The sequence below is a fragment of the Poromitra crassiceps genome (assembly GCF_964638095.1).
Source record: "Poromitra crassiceps genome assembly, chromosome: 1".
Taxonomy (NCBI): domain Eukaryota; kingdom Metazoa; phylum Chordata; class Actinopteri; order Beryciformes; family Melamphaidae; genus Poromitra; species Poromitra crassiceps.
The window spans coordinates 63,977,381-63,995,075 of record NC_139623.1 but is presented as its reverse complement, the minus strand read 5'-3'; the positions used below and the strand labels follow the sequence as shown (position 1 = coordinate 63,995,075).

General features: G+C 45.0%; 1 protein-coding gene across 1 annotated transcript in view; it reads right to left on the bottom strand.

Moving 5' to 3' along the window:
• LOC310790272 (alpha-1A adrenergic receptor-like) overlaps positions 1–17,695 on the bottom strand; it is a gene marked incomplete at both ends in the record, with an annotated part of 78,483 nt that overhangs the window by 33,423 nt on the left and 27,365 nt on the right. The window contains one exon of the mRNA XM_083651942.1: positions 17,240–17,624. Coding sequence (XP_083508068.1) covers positions 17,240–17,624 — 385 coding nt within the window. The remainder of the gene's footprint in view (positions 1–17,239; positions 17,625–17,695) is intronic.

Genomic DNA, 17,695 nt, shown 5'->3' with positions numbered 1-17,695 from the left:
GCGGCGACAGCCATAAAAAAAGAGTCAGTAAAGAGAAACCTGGAAAATGAAAGAGTCCACTCTGCAGCAGAAAGACAAGTGCTCCCGAAGAAGCCATCTTCATTGTTTATGCTCTTGAGACTAAATACATGAAAGGCTAGAAGTGTGTTTCCGTTATAAACAGCAGTTGAAGTGTACAAACCTGCAGAACTGCTACAGCCTCCTTTGAAAACACATTTAGACCTTGTCTCACCAAATGAATATCAGCATTTTTTAAGCCTGTCAAAACATCTGCTTCTAATATGATCATACTTTTGAGACTGTAGTCATCTTGGAGCGTATTTCACTAATTGATTCACAGCATTGAAATGATACCCTTTTCTAATCAACTCTGGTAAACAGTAGGGGGTCTTTATGGGTGCATCTAAGCACATTGGGGCACATCCAAAATATGCCCAAAACAAGTTTGACTTCATTAGGAAAAAATCTTAACATGGACCAAGATGACATATAACGGTTTTATCCCACCAAGCCAGGGGCATATTTTACACTGGGGACAGGGGGGACATGCCCCCCCCCCCCCCCCCCCCCCCCCCCCCACACACACACACACACACACTTTTCAAAACCTAGATTCTATCCCCCCAACTTTTTATACTGGTGCTGAACTCAAATGTGTTTTTGTCAGAGATCAGATGAGGTGGAGAAGGTGCCTGAAGACAGGGAGGTTGATACAGGGCCAAGCGGCTCTTTGCAGATAGGTTGTAAGTGCTGCTGTGCACCGTGGAATAATAATAATAATGATAATAATTATTATAATTATAATAATAATAAATGGTGCTGCTGTATAAAGGGTTAGGTGATTTTGCTTTCTTGATAATGAGAGGGAGGAGTGCATGGTAAGCAGTGAACATGGTTGAATTTAAAATAAAGTACACTAATAATAATAATAATAATAATAATAATAATAATAATAATAATAATAATAATAATAATAATAATAATAATACAACCTACGTGATTTCAATATGGCTCTGGCTTTCACATCAGTATTGTTCTATGCCTTGTCAACTGCTTTCATATCAGAGCTCTGATGAGTTGGAAGAGGTGGTGTCTAAAAGGCATGTATTGAGTGATGTGTGTAGTTCTTTATAGATCTAGCCTCTTAATTTTGCCCTCAGAGTGCACCAAATTGATGCATTTTACTTTAAAATGTAAAAAAAAAAAATCCTCAGTGGGGGCATGCCCCCGGACCCCCCTAGAGGGTCGGCGCTCCACATTTTATTGTGTCCCTCCCCACTTGCGAAACCAGGTATTCGCCCTTGCACCAAGCCACCCCAACTTTGATCGTTTTTTGTATTACTTATTTCCCATTTATGACCTTCTGTATCATTATAATTATTAAACTAAACTGAACTATTATATGCACTGACTGGAAGAACATGATTTTGTCACATCCTAGTGGATCTGAGAATATGGGCCTCCAAACTTTACAAAAAATACAAACATAAGCAATTGTATATTAAAGGGATAGGCCAACTTTTTGAGATATTCACCTATTTGCCATATTGCCCATACATAAACAAGATAAACAATGCATTTATCATCACTCTCCATGCAGTACACTGTGAGGTAGCCCTGCAGTTAGTTAGATTCGCAAATGTATGGGAGTTAACGGTACAGCTGCATACTTTGACCTTTGACCACCAAAATCTAATCAGTTCATCCTTGAGTCCAAGTCGACGTTTGAGGCAAACGGACGGACGGACGGACGGACAGACAACCCGAATCCATAATGCCTCTGACCTGGCTATCGCCAGCAGAGGTATAACAAAAATAGGTACCATTCTACTTTTTAGCTGTGGGCCGTTGGTTGGTCAGTTGGTCCATAAAAAGTTCACCACACTTTAGCAGGCACAGATTTCGTCCTAGGAGGCTGAAATTAGCATGGAGGTCAAGTGTTTGTTTGCGTGTGTGTGTGTGTGTGTGTGTGTGTGTGTGTGTGTGCGTGCGTGTGTGTGTGTGTGTGTGTGTGTGTGCGTGCGTGCGTGCGTGTGACGTGTGTGTGTGTGTGTGTGTGTGTGTGTGTGTGTGTGTGAAGGTGTGTGTGTGTGTGTGTGTGTGTGTGTGTGTGTGTGTGTGTGTGTGTGTGTGTGAAGGTGTGTGTTTGTGTTCATGCCAATTGGCTAAAAGGGGGGCAGTGTGGGGGGGGCATTTCACAATGGACTGGATGACATCACAATGGAGTGGATGACATCACAATGGAATGGATGACATCACAATGGAGTGGATGCTGTCACATCAGAATTAGCATATCTGCTCTTTAGTTTAGTCTGACAATGTTGTGCACACCGGATAGTTAGTTAGGTTAAGTTAGGTTACGTACATACATAAGTGCCTGGGTAGCAAGCAGACGGCGGTATTTGACAATTTAGCAGCTAAATCATAGATTATTGAAAGATATTCCATATTCCAGACTGAAATGCTATAACAGAAGTGGAGTATTGGCCAGAATTACATGAACATTTGGACACTTATTCTGCGGGTATCTTGCATGTTGCGTTCAGGTGCACTGTAAAAAAACAAAAACAAAAAAAAACGTTTTTGTTGCAATTCCATCGCGGGCCACACAGGGGGCGCCCGCGGGCCGCACCGCACGTGGCCCACGGGCCGCAAGTTGAGTATCACTGCTTTAAGGTTTTGGCCTTTAAAGGGGCATCCACCTCAAAGTAGTGTGTTACTCATCAGCTCAGACACAGTGCAGTCAGTCTGTGTAACTCATCAGCTCAGACACAGTGCAGTCAGTCTGTGTAACTCATCAGCTCAGACACAGTGCAGTCAGTCTGTGTTACTCATCAGCTCAGACACAATGCAGTCAGTCTGTGGTACTCATCAGCTCAGACACAGTGCAGTCAGTCTGTGTTACTCATCAGCTCAGACACAGTGCAGTCAGTCTGTGTAACTCATCAGCTCAGACACAGTGCAGTCAGTCTGTGTAACTCATCAGCTCAGACACTGCAGTCAGTCTGTGTTACTCATCAGCTCAGACACTGCAGTCAGTCTGTGTTACTCATCAGCTCAGACACAGTGCAGTCAGTCTGTGTAACTCATCAGCTCAGACAGTGCAGTCAGTCTGTGTAACTCATCAGCTCAGACACTGCAGTCAGTCTGTGTAACTCATCAGCTCAGACACAGTGCAGTCAGTCTGTGTAACTCATCAGCTCAGACACAGTGCAGTCAGTCTGTGTAACTCATCAGCTCAGACACAGTGCAGTCAGTCTGTGTTACTCATCAGCTCAGACACAGTGCTGTCAGTCTGTGTTACTCATCAGCTCAGACACAATGCAGTCAGTCTGTGTTACTCATCAGCTCAGACACAGTGCTGTCAGTCTGTGTTACTCATCAGCTCAGACACAGTGCAGTCAGTCTGTGTAACTCATCAGCTCAGACACAGTGCAGTCAGTCTGTGTAACTCATCAGCTCAGACACAGTGCAGTCAGTCTGTGTAACTCATCAGCTCAGACACAGTGCTGTCAGTCTGTGTTACTCATCAGCTCAGACACAATGCAGTCAGTCTGTGTTACTCATCAGCTCAGACACAGTGCTGTCAGTCTGTGTTACTCATCAGCTCAGACACAGTGCTGTCAGTCTGTGTTACTCATCAGCTCAGACACAGTGCTGTCAGTCTGTGTTACTCATCAGCTCAGACACAGTGCTGTCAGTCTGTGTTACTCATCAGCTCAGACACAGTGCAGTCAGTCTGTGTTACTCATCAGCTCAGACACAGTGCAGTCAGTCTGTGTTACTCATCAGCTCAGACACAATGCAGTCAGTCTGTGTTACTCATCAGCTCAGCCACAGTGCTGTCAGTCTGTGTTACTCATCAGCTCAGGCACAGTGCTGTGCAGTCAGTCTTTATGAAAATAACCAGTTCCCCTTCCAACACCACAATCCAAACACGCTTGGCTGTAATCTGTGATGTCATCAAGTGAGAATGTGTGGCGCTGCCACAACTGACGAAGGGCAACTGAGGGCAATGTTGTGGCAAATACATAGGAAAAAATAAGAAATACACTTCTTTCTTTACTCTCTTGTCTCTGCTGCACCTCTCCAACAGCCTAGGCAGTGGTTCTCAAACTTTTTTACATCAAGGACCCCTAAACTGACACAAATTAGACTCCGGACCCCCATTTGATAAGATTCACAGGGTCTCTGATCTAAGATTTTTGCTTTTAGATGTTTTATTACAGAAAGTGTATGAAACCCATGACCAAAATAGCCATACATTCTGTCATTGTGTTACTTATGGATGGAATTATAGTGAAAGTAAATTATCCTCCTCTTTGCATGGGGACCCCTGGAACCCCCCCAAGGATCAAGTTGAGAACCACTGATCTAGGGAACCAGGGATATTTTCTGGGTGCATTCCCCCTCCTTACTGCCTTATAACTGCTTGTTGATTTAGGACTTGAAGCTTGTTCTGCTGCTGCAGTCCCAGATAAGGATGGCAGCTAAATCTCAGCGAAATGCCTCAAATGTGAAGGCAAGTAAAAAAAAAAAAAAAAAAAAAAGGCACATGCGGGTACAGTCTCTGGAGGCTTCATAAAATTAGGTGTAATTGAATGTAGTGCGAGAAGTGTTTTACTACCTGCAATGTGATTGTGTGTTCACCCCATGTGTGTTGTTGTTGTTGTTGTTGTTGTTGTTTGTTTGTTTGTTTGGGGGGGAGGGGAGGTGGTTATGGTGTGGCCACAGACTGTGGCAAGCCATCTATAAGAGGGTTTGTCTGTATACTGTACAGTATGTGTGTATACAGTGTCTGTCTCTCTGTCTTTCTGTTCCATGAAAAGTAGCCCAATCAGCTACATGCATGATGTCAGCCCACCAAAAATGTTAATATCTGCGCAAATATGGCAATATAGGCATGTTCTCCCCGTACCCCCCAGGGGGTTCCTCCGTACATAACCCCCCACTAAAAACATGCAGAAGATCGTCATCCGACCAGTGACGACAACATCTGAAGTTGGTCCAATGATGGTCCCCGGGCGCTGGAAAGAAAAAGCAACCACTGCTCCTGGCCTGCCCCCCGGAGGAAAGGGCAAGCCTGGATGGGTCAAATGCAGAGGACATATTTCACCGGCCACCGTCAGCATGAGTGTGTGTTGTGGCCGCATGCATGTGTTGTAGTGTGTTCGTGTGACAATAAAGACGGGCTTCCGTCTGAAATCGTGTTTTTTTTTAAAATAAACATGCAAAGATAACAAAAAGTGTCAATATCTGTACATGCAAAGGTTCGTCATAACTCACACTCCAGGAATATTGCAATTCACCATGGCTCTTTCCTGGCAGCTGGCCAGCTCTCTCTCCCCATCTGGGAAGAGGCTGTGCATGGGGGAAGACTGCTCTGGGGCTGGGCACAGTGAACCAGCCAGGCGCTGTAATCTGGGGTGTGTTCAATCTGAAAACGGTGTGCTACGTTTGCAGGTTGAATGTCATGTTTCCTCACAATTCAACCCACCACTGTTTCCGTTTAAATAAATGTTTTGCTACGTGTTGTACGTACGTACAATACATGACGGTACGTACATGATGATACGGATGTTAGATACTCTGGCAATGCCATTTCAGCTGGACCTTAAACTGGCTATCACCATGGAAGTGAAGAGATTGTATAACAACAACTGCATATTGCACCGCATTCACATTGCATCCAATAGCAGTTATTAGACTCTGTCTTGTTTTTAAACACAGCTGCTATGATGCATAACAAATCACAGAGAAACCTGACAGTAAGTTATGTTGTATGGTATTGTATATCAAACTAGTTTAAATACAAAACAACTCTGAAACACAGAGAGAACTTCTTGTTTGAATGTGTGAATCTTAAGCCGCTTTCACACCGGCCTTGAAAGCCGCAAAATGCACGGAAAATAGGATCCGCGCCTGCGATGTGAAAGTTGTGAACACGGGTTGGTGGGTAATTGTTGTACGCCTTTTGTTCCACCAGTGGACCTAGTCACAGCGCCGGGTTACCAGGCAACCCGCCTCCACTTGAAAGCGTAGGAGCGGCAAGCCGGAACAGTGCGAATGGTCAGCTCATTAATAAAAGAATTACAGGGGAAATCACCAACAGTGAAAGTAAAAAAAGTAGCCTATACAATCATGACTGCAGGGGCGCCAGGAGGAATCCTCCATGCCTGTAAAGCTGTATTCACACCGAGATATTTATTTTTCGCTCTGTTGCTTGATTCAACCCTTTGGAATCGCTCTGTCGCTGTGATTAAATCGCTCGTCAACAGGCACACGAATTGACGGACATCTGGGGGCTATAACGTTACGCAATGTCATGATTAGGGCTGTCCCAGCGAGTCGACGTAATCGATGACGTCGACTACGTAATTACATCGACGCACGCTACGTGCTTCGACGCGTCACGTGTGGCTAATTTTAGCGGCTATAAACTGTTACTTTTCGTTAATTTACATGGCAGTAAAATGCCACTGAATGACCAAATTGATTTAACTTTTAACACGTTCACTGCCAATGACGTGTTGATACGTCAAAAAAAATCCAACGGTTGACTGCCAATGACGTGTTAACACATTCACTGCCAGCCGTTTTTCAATACTGTAGTTAGCTTCTGCCAGAGGGTTTTTTTGAGGATTCTGGCTCATCTTTCAAGAGCCGAGGATTCGTTTCTGTTAGGATTTTGTGAACACACAATATCTCAAAAGAACTAATAGAATGTGTGCTTTCTCTGTCTAAAAGAGTTAGTTTGTAGAGTTAGTAGTTATGTAAGCATTAGTAGTTGAATACAGCATGGTTTCAGCGTCTGAAAATTTATTCTGAGATAAACGGCTTTTTGTGAAATTCGATAGAACAGTCACTTTAACCATTCATTTTTGGCATCAGTAAGACGTCAGACATCTAAACAATAGTTTTGAACAGTAATTTCCTCCATAACAGCAGGAAACACCCCTCTCCTTCAAACTCCTCCCTCCGTGTGTGTTCTTCTTGGCTGCAGCGGGCGTGTCACAAGCTTGTTTCTGTTGCTGCTGTAACCTCGCGTCACCAGGCTCACTGCTTTGCTGCTGCTGTGCCTGTCTGCTGGCGGCCGCTGGGCAAGTCTGGATGGGCTCGCTCGTTTCTTGGGGTTCTGAGAGCTTTGATGAAGCTTTTGCAATTCTGGTCTTATTTATGCTGCGTGTTTCAAAGTGTGTTCCACCCGTAATCTATTATGCAAATTTGCAAAACCCCACCGCCAGCTCCCAAGCGCGAAAGCGTTTTCGCCAATCCATTTTCATGAGAATGGCTTCCTCACACTGCTTTTTGCTTGCCTTCCTCTAGAATGGAGAGCACTGTCGCCACTTAGTGGGTCGGTGGAATGGGTTGTACACGTTCGGTGGCTCCAATATTTTTATAGGAGACGTGGGGGGCATTGATCCACGTAGCACCGTCAAATTTTTTTTTTTTTTTTTGACGTCTCAACTCGTCATTGGCAGTCAACCGTTGGATTTTTTTTGACGAGTCAACTCGCCATTGGCAGTGAACGTGTTAATACGTAAAAAAAAAAAAAAAATTTGACGGTGGGACGTTGATCTAACCCTTTTACATCTCTTATATAAATATTGGAGCCGCCGAACGTGTACAACCCATTCCACCGACCCACTAAGTGGCGACAGTGCTCTCCACACTAGAAAAAGCCGAGCCAAAACTGCAGGGGAACGCGTGATGAAACCATTCTTATACTGTAAAATGGATTGGCGAAAACGCTTTCGCTTTCGCGCTGATTGCTGGCGGTGGGGGATTGCAAATTTGCATAATAGTTTATGGGTGCAACACACTTTGAAACACGCAGCATTAATAAGACCAGAATCGCAAAAGAAACCCCGTTTCTTGGGGTTTCTCAACCGAAACCCCAAGAAACGAGTGAGCCCATCCTCGCCCAGCGGCCGCCAGCAGACAGGAGCAGCAGCAGCAGCAGCAGAAACGAGCTTGTGACACGCCCGCTGCAGCCAAGAAGAACACACACGGAGGGAGGAGTTTGAAGTAGAGGGGGGTTTCCTGCTGTTATGGAGGAAATTACTGTTCAAAACTATTGTTTAGATGTCTGACGTCTTACTGATGCCAAAAATGAATGGTTAAAGTGACTGTTCTATCTAATTTCACAAAAAGCTATTTATCTCAGCTTAAATTTTCAGACGCTGAAACCATGCTGTATTCAAGTGCTAATGCCTACATAACTACTAACTCTACAAACTAACTCTTTTAGACAGAGAAAGCACACATTCTATTAGTTCTTTTGAGATATTTTGTGTTCACAAAATCTTAGCAGAAAAGAATCCTCGGGTCTTGAAAGATGAGCCAGAATCCTCAAAAAAACCCTCTGGCAGAAGCTACCTACAGTAAAAAAAAAACGGCTGGCAGTGAATGTGTTAACCATTTCGATTTTCACTTTCAATACGGACCCCCAGCATTGGTTAGTTGTTAACGTCGTGACTATATTTATAACGTTAATAACGTACTCCGGTTTGCGGGCTGAATCTGTGTGTTGCGCTATAGCTACAACCGCACTCTGGCTGTAGACAGTTATAAACTGGAAACCGTTGTACGTTATAAACGTTATAAATATAGTCACGTTATAAACAACTAACCAATACTGGGGTCCGTATGGAAAGTGGAAATCGAAATGGTTAAAAGTTAAATCAATTTGGTCATTCAGTGGCGTTTTACTGCCATTTAAAGTAACAACAAGTAACAGTTAGCCTCTAACATTAGCGCTTACCTGGAGCATTTGTCTTTCTCCAAAATTAAGAGCACTGTTACTGAAAATTGCACACCATTGTACTGTAAGATGATGATTTTATGTTGGACTGCTGCTAAACTCAGTTGACATTGCACAAGGTTTTTGGTATTCCTCCTGAAAGTGACTTGAATTTAATTTATTCTACTATTTTATTTTGAATTGCACTATATTCATTTTATTTGAGGACAAGCTCTTGCTTTAATTTTATTTGAGAGATTTTATGTTGGACTGTTAAAGAGAATGAGATGGTTAAATAAAATACAGAAATTGAGAAGTTTTTGGTTATTTATTTGTTTTGGGTAAATTTATTGTTATATAATAAAAAAAATTAAATAATAATAATCGTTAGATTAATCGACTAATCGGAAAAATAATCGTTAGTCGAATCGATAAGAAAATAATCGTTTGGGACAGCCCTATGATGTTTGTCCACTACGAGCCACCGTAGTTGTTTACAAGCTAAGCCTATCAGCGTGCTCCTAACGTGAGTTCTATACCGGTAGTACAGACTTCACTTCATGTCATTTGTCAGCCTGTCAATCAGCTGTCAATGCAGTTTGTTGCCACACAATAAACCAGCGGTTTGTTCCAAGCCAGTGTGATCCTTGACTCACTCTCACACGGCAACCAATCAGCGTTGAACAGCGAGCGACTGATGCCAGCGTCATTTCGCTCGAGTTGGGATATTTCATCTCGGGCGAGGAGCGAATTTTCTCCCTATCGCTCTGCCTCTGTCGCTCAGACGCCCAGTGATTTTTCTCCCGGGCGAAAATACGCTCAATCGCTCGTTTGCATTGACTTTGTATGTAAACTCGATGCCAGCGAAAAACTTTAATAGGTCGGTGTGAACGCAGCTTAAAGTGTAACTAACCCCCAAAACACTTTTTTTCAGCTTTTAACCAATATATATGACTTTGGGGGTGATGTGTGAAGAATTCTGGTCAGAATTTCCACATTTGACACCAAACTGTTGCCATTTGACCATTTGTATCATTTTTCAGCAGCATATCTGGCATAAGCGCCCTCTAAGGGTCGAAGACTGCTTTTTTTTTTTTCTCAAATGAATGGGATATTAGGAACACACTGACGTCACAGTGTTCCCAAAGACTATGGGATTTCAAGATAATTACTCCCCTACCCCCCCTGTACCCTTTCGGCTCCTCAGAACTCCAAGCCTATTCCTATTGAAGTTTGCTCTTAAAATACTGAACCAAACGTCGTCAAAGTTGGCACATGTCTTAATTATAGTTAGTTTCCCGCTGAATGTGTCACTACTTTATTAATATCTTACCTGGATAAGCTCGAATGATGATGTTTATATTATCAGTCCGAGTGGGAAGCACTGTCTCCAGCCCAGGCAGGCGGGAGCGGGCGGGAGAGAGTCGTACTGTAAACCTCATGCACTAGCGCCAAGCTCCAGGCGCGCGCGCAGCAGCAGCTGGGCTCTCTCGGTGTGTCTGTGTGTGTGTGTTTTGCTGGGCGGATTGGGTTTGACCGTTTGATCAAGCAAGTAGCTCCTGTGCTCTTAAAATACTGAACACCACGTTGTCATATTTGACATATGTCTTCATTGTAGACAGTTTATCGCTGAATGTGTCATTACATTATAAATATCTTACCTGAATAAGCTCAAATGCTGTTAGAGGATTATCACACTGAGTCTGGAGCCCTTTCTGCCAGCCACGCAGCAGCTCGTAGGCACCCTGCCTTTTAGAGCACGAGCACGAGCTGCTGTGTGCTCAGGCAGCGGGGACGCGCGGGCGGAGCTCTTCACACATGGAGGTCTGACACTGCCCTGCGCTCATGGATTGTATAATAGAACCCTGCGCTGCAGTAACTTTTAACAAGAATCACGAAAAGCCCCAAAACGCTAATTAAAAACGGATTTCATTACGCGGTTTATCTCTAGTTAGACGAGGGAATTACGTGGAGAAATCTCGCATTGTGTTACCCCAGAGCGAGAGGTTTGTCCTATTGTGGGTGTGCTGCTGTTAACGAGCCCATGTCACTTTGCTCTCGTAACGTAGTTTGAGAGCTGCCATAGAGATACATGCAGAAAAATAATAAAATTTCTAGTTCGCCACTGAATTACCAAATTGATATAACTTTCAACCATTTTCAGATTTTATGTTTCCATACAGGCCACCAGCGTTGGCTAGTTGTTGATATTTATAAATATATTGCCCCTCTCAAATAAATTATTTTTGAGGCAGTAGGCAAACTGTAATGGCGTCGATTTCCGAAAAAAAATCTAGACTTGAACACAGCCAAAGAGTCTAGTATAGACAAGAGTATATGTCATTTCTTGGTTTTTTCCATAGGTATTTTCAAATCACTGTTCTAATACATATCTAGGGGGTTAGTCCCCCTTTAAGTAGGTTAGGCTTTATGCTCAAACGATGTTAACAGTAGGTAAAATTAACGGATATAATAATACGCTTCAGAGGACTATAGCTGTCTGTGGCGAGTTGGTCTGAGGATTCCCTCTGGAAACCAGCTCCAGAACTGCAATCTGTCTAGCTAGCCACTTGTGCATTCCCTTACAAAAACTACTAACCTTATAGTAGTCATGTGCATTTAAGCCTATACTATTCGCCCGACGAACGTTATGCAGACTGCAGCTGTTTGATATGCGGGTGTCGTCTTTCACGATTTAACACGATTTCAGACGGACAAGCCCGTCTTTATTGTCACACGATTACAATCAACACATGCACGGAGGGTCACAACACACACATGCTGACGGTGGCCGGTGAAATTTGTCCTCTGCATTTAACCCATCCTGGCTTTGTCCTTTCCTCCGGGGGGCAGGCCAGGAGCAGTGGTCGCTTTCTCGTACAGCGACCGGGGACCGACTTCGGATGTTGTCGTCACTGGTCGGATGACGATGACGATCTGATCTTCTGCATGTTTTTAATGGGGGGGGGGGGGTTTATATACGGAGGAACCCCCCTGGGGGAGCACGGGGAGAACATGCAAACTCCACACAGACAGAAAGGCCCTTACGACGAGATACCCCACCTGGGCAGTAGGCACTGAAGATATGACACTGAACGGAGTACGGGCGCTAATTAGGCTACTTCATGGGAATAATTTGCTTTACAAAAAACTGGAACCAGAAGATAAGAATTAGCCTTGTACCTAATAGGCTACATCAGGGATACTCAACTTGCTTTGCCCGGGGGCCACTTTCGTGAAATGATAGAAGGCCAGGGGCCAGTTAATAAACAAACAATATACATTTTTCTGTAGCGGATTGTAGGTGTCAGACGGAGTTTAGTCTGACAATGTTGTGCACACCGGATAGGTTAAGTACATACATAAGTGCCTGGGTAGCGAGCAGACGGTAGTATTTGACAATTTAGCAGCTAAATCATAGATTATTGAAAGATATTCCATATTCCAGACTGAAATGCTATAACAGAAGTGTGAGTATTGGCCAGAATTACATGAACATTTGGACACTTATTCAGCGGGTATCTTGCATGTTGCGTTCAGGTGCACTGTAAAAAAAAAATGCAATTCCAGCGCGGGCCACACAGGGGGCGCCCACGTTGTTGAATGAATTCGTTCATCATACAGTAGCCTAGGCTACACTAACCTATGAAAATATTAATTTGGGCTAGGAGGAGCTGGGTGGAAATGCCTCCGCTCGCCTTTCAATCCGGGAGTGGTGGCTGTCACCTAAAAGCACACCCCACCCTCGATAACAGTATCGATAAGGTCGGACCTTATTGATTTTCCGTAAGGACCCGGGTATTGAGTCCCATCCCTATTGACAGTAGATACAGTAAACCCGATTCTGCCTGACCAATCAGTCGTCTGCAGGGTTTTCACGTCACCGCATGGTACCGGCTGGAACCTCAACAAAGCAGGGACCAAAACTAGCACGACTCAACCCCGACTCAACCCGGCTGTCCAGGTTTTTGATCAGTAGAATGAGACAAAAAAGCGAGACGAGCTGGGCAGAGCCGCGCTAATACCAGCTGAAATGGGCCATTAGTGTATGATGTGGAGGAGGGCCATGCTGAACCATACCATAGAGTATAATAATAATAATAATAATAATAGCTTGGATTTATATAGCGCCTTTCAAGGAACCCAAGGCCGCTTTACAAAAGTATAAAAAGATGACGGACACACATAGAGGATAACAAAGAGCAACAAGGAACAGAAGAGACTAGTTGCCAAAGGCTGTGTTGAACAGGTGAGTTTTGAGTAGAGTTTTGAAACTGGCCAGTGATGGGGCGTTGCAGATTTAGGCTGGGAGAGAGTTCCAAAGGGTGGGGGCCGCCACGCTGATGGCTCCGGCCCCAAAGGTTGGCAGGCGGGAGTGGGGGATGGAGAGGAGACCCGAGTTGGAGGACCTCAGGTTCCGGGATGGGGTGTAGGGTTGCAGGAGGTCAGACAGGTACTGGGGGGCGAGGGTGTGGAGGGATTTGTATGTGAGGAGTAGGATTTTGTACAAGATACGGGACTTGACCGGGAGCCAGTGGAGGTGGATGAGGGTGGGAGTGATGTGCTGCCAGGGTTTGGTGCGGGTCAGAACCCTGGCAGCTGAATTAGTGTATGGTGTGGAGGAGCGCCATGCTGTAACATACCATGGAGTATGTTAGTGTATGGATGTGGAGGAGGGCCATGCTGAAACATACCATGGAGTATGTTAGTGTATGGATGTGGAGGAGGGCCATGCTGAAACATACCATGGAGTATGTTAATGTATGGTGTGGTGGAATTTTGCCAGACGCACAGACTAGGACAGTGAAATCGTTTCTCTGTAGGAAGTTGTGAATAGGTCTTATCTCGGGAAGCAGAGGGCCGCTTCAGAGCAACAGAGTGGTCCCTGTGACTTCCTGACTGAGACTTGCGTGCCAGGACGGCTATATAAGGGTTGTGTACTTACAATAAAATAGACCAATTATCTATTCCAGGACTGTGTGACTGTCTCTTTCTTAGAGCGTTTCTGAGGGTATCTGAGGGTTTTTCTTAGATTAGGTTTTTAGCTTCCACAATGGATGTGGAGGAGGGCCATGCTGAAACATACCATGGAGTATGTTAGTGTATGATGTGGAGGAGGGCCATGCTGAAACATACCATGGAGTATGTTAGTGTATGATGTGGAGGAGGGCCATGGTGAAACATACCATGGAGTATGTTAGTAAATGGATGTGGAGGAGGGCTATGCTAAAACATACCATGGAGTATGTTAGTAAATGGATGTGGAGGAGGGCTATGCTAAAACATACCATGGAGTATGTTAATAAATGGATGTGGAGGAGGGCCATGCTAAAACATACCATGGAGTATGTTAGTAAATGGATGTGGAGGAGGGCTATGCTAAAACATACCATGGAGTATGTTAGTAAATGGATGTGGAGGAGGGCTATGCTAAAACATACCATGGAGTATGTTAGTGTATGATGTGGAGGAGGGTCATGCTGAAACATACCATGGAGTATGTTAGTAAATGGATGGGGAGGAGGGCTATGCTAAAACATACCATGGAGTATGTTAGTGTATGATGTGGAGGAGGGCCATGCTGAAACATACCATGGAGTATGTTAGTGTATGATGTGGAGGAGGGCCATGCTGAAACATACCATGGAGTATGTGAGTGTATGATGTGGAGGAGGGCCATGCTGAAAGATACCATGGAGTATGTTAGTGTATGATGTGGAGGAGGGCCATGCTGAAAGATACCATGGAGTATGTTAGTGTATGATGTGGAGGAGGGCCATGTTGAAACACACCATGGAGTATGTTAGTGTATGATGTGGAGGAGGGCCATGCTGAAACATACCATGGAGTATGTTAGTGTATGATGTGGAGGAGGGCCATGCTAAAACATACCATGGAGTATGTTAGTGTATGATGTGGAGGAGGGCCATGCTGAAGGATACCATGGATTATGTTAGTGTATGATGTGGAGGAGGGCCATGTTGAAACATACCATGGAGTATGTTAGTGTATGATGTGGAGGAGGGCCATGCTAAAACATACCATGGAGTATGTTAGTGTATGATGTGGAGGAGGGCCATGCTGAAGCATACCATGGAGTATGTTAGTGTATGATGTGGAGGAGGGCCATGCTGAAACATACCATGGAGTATGTTAGTGTATGATGTGGAGGAGGGCCATGCTGAAACATACCATGGAGTATGTTAGTGTATGATGTGGAGGAGGGCCATGCTGAAACATACCATGGAGTATGTTAGTGTATGATATGGAGGAGGGCCATGCTGAAGCATACCATGGAGTATGTTAGTGTATGATGTGGAGGAGGGCCATGCTGAAGCATACCATGGAGTATGTTAGTGTATGATGTGGAGGAGGGCCATGCTGAAACATACCATGGAGTATGTTAGTGTATGATGTGGAGGAGGGCCATGCTGAAACATACCATGGAGTATGTTAGTGTATGATGTGGAGGAGGGCCATGCTGAAACATATCATGGAGTATGTTAGTGTATGATGTGGAGGAGGGCCATGCTGAAACATACCATGGAGTATGTTAGTGTATGATGTGGAGGAGGGCCATGCTGAAACATACCATGGAGTATGTTAGTGTATGATGTGGAGGAGGGCCATGCTCAAACATACCATGGAGTATGTTAGTGTATGATGTGGAGGAGGGCCATGCTGAAACATACCATGGAGTATGTTAGTGTATGATGTGGAGGAGGGCCATGCTGAAGCATACCATGGAGTATGTTAGTGTATGATGTGGAGGAGGGCCATGCTGAAACATACCATGGAGTATGTTAGTGTGGAGGAGGGCCATGCTGAAACATACCATGGAGTATGTTAGTGTATGATGTGGAGGAGGGCCATGCTGAAACATACCATGGAGTATGTTAGTGTGGAGGAGGGCCATGCTGAAACATACCATGGAGTATGTTAGTGTGGAGGAGGGCCATGCTGAAACATACCATGGAGTATGTTAGTGTATGATGTGGAGGAGGGCCATGCTGAAACATACCATGGAGTATGTTAGTGTGGAGGAGGGCCATGCTGAAACATACCATGGAGTATGTTAGTGTGGAGGAGGGCCATGCTGAAACATACCATGGAGTATGTTAGTGTATGGTGTGGAGGAGGGCCATGCTGAAACATACCATGCGTGCTCAGATAACCCTCCCTGGCCAAATAAAGGCTTAAAAATACACTAAATGTTCTGTGTGGCTCACACACTGCTGAGGCTCCGGGCCCAGAACAAAACCAAAACACTGGGAGGCACACATGGCACACAGCTATTTTTCTAATATGATTGAGTGGTAATGTGTTATGTCTTCAAGAGCAGCAGCTCAGCTTGATAAATCTCATTATTTTTGCTTTCAAAGGAACGTGATGTGAATGTTGTTCCAGAGGCCAAGTGTGCAGGAAACACTGCAGCGCTGCACATAAACACTCCAACACACTTGTGAGGACTTCATTCATGTCCAAACCCCAAACCATTCACCTTAAAAGAACAGTTCAGCCAAACATTACAATTCATCCATTATCTACTCAATCACATTCTGATGGAAAGTCGGGTGAAGTTTCGTCCACAAAACAGTCCTGGAGCTTCACAGCACCGAGATGCCAAGTTCACTTGAGAAGACGTCATTTACACCCTGTATTTACGGTAGCTGAAATCTTCACGTTCATGTTAGCGTGCACTCCATGTGAAGTGGGTGCACAGCTCATGCGCTCTTCATCTGGATCTCAACTTGTCAGTGCAGCGTGGGTGTGTGGCAAACACTTTTCACCGTCCAAAAATCCAGGGAAGGAGAGCCTTCGAGCTCCTGCACACACTTCAGATGGGGGCTAACGTGAACTTTGAGCTCAGCAGTGACAGTGTGTAATTGACATCGTTTGAAGTGAACTTGGCATCTCGGGGATTCTGAACACTTGGATTACACAGGGGCAAGATGGAGCCTTTTCCCTCTCGGTTCTTATTTTATGTCCCCATGAACTTTGGTTGTTTAGGAGAATGCTGCAACACTGTTTTGCTGTGAAGATCCAGGACTGTTTTGTGGACTAAGGAACTTCACCCGGCTTTTCATCGGCATGGTGCCGAGTAGATAATGACTGAACTTTCATTTTTGGGATTTGACTCCAGACCCTAAATCTAAACAAAATCTTAACCTTAAACTCTAGTGTGAACCCTAAACTAGCCCCTTACAATGAGGAGTGTGCTAAAATGTCTTCACTTTGGAGGAGTTCTGTCTTCTTTCTACCTTTGTGAAGACCGTTGGGCCTTGAAAGTACAGAAATACAGGAAAACAAAAGCACACACACACACACACACACACACACACACACACACACACACACACACACACACACACACACACACACACACACACACACACACACACACACAGACACACACATACACACACACACACACACACACACACACACACACACACACACACACACACACACACACATTAGCCCCACTCCACTCACCGAGCGGCAGTGCCAGGAAGAAGGGCAGCCAGCAGAGAATGAACATGCCCACCACCACGCCCAGCGTCTTTGCTGCTTTCTTCTCTCTGGAGAACTTGAGCAGCTTGACGGTGAGGGTGCTGCGTCCGGCCGAGCCCCCGCCCCCCTTGCCCCCGCACAGCTCCTGGATCTGCTGGTTCTTGCAGTGGATCCTCAAGGTGAGCTCGTTCGAGTCCTCCTGCCGCTCCTTCATCATGCCGGCCTCCAGGTTTTTGGTGGTGCGTTTGGCCACGATATAGACCCGGCAGTACATGGCCAGGATCACCGCCAGTGGGATGTAGAAAGAGCCGAGCGAGGAGAAGAGAGCGTAGAAGGGCTCCTCCGTGATGGGACACACCGTCTCGTCCTGCAGGGGGGACGGGGGTTAGTTTAGTTCGGTTTAGTTTAGTAGACTAGTTTAGCCAGCCCACTCGGCAA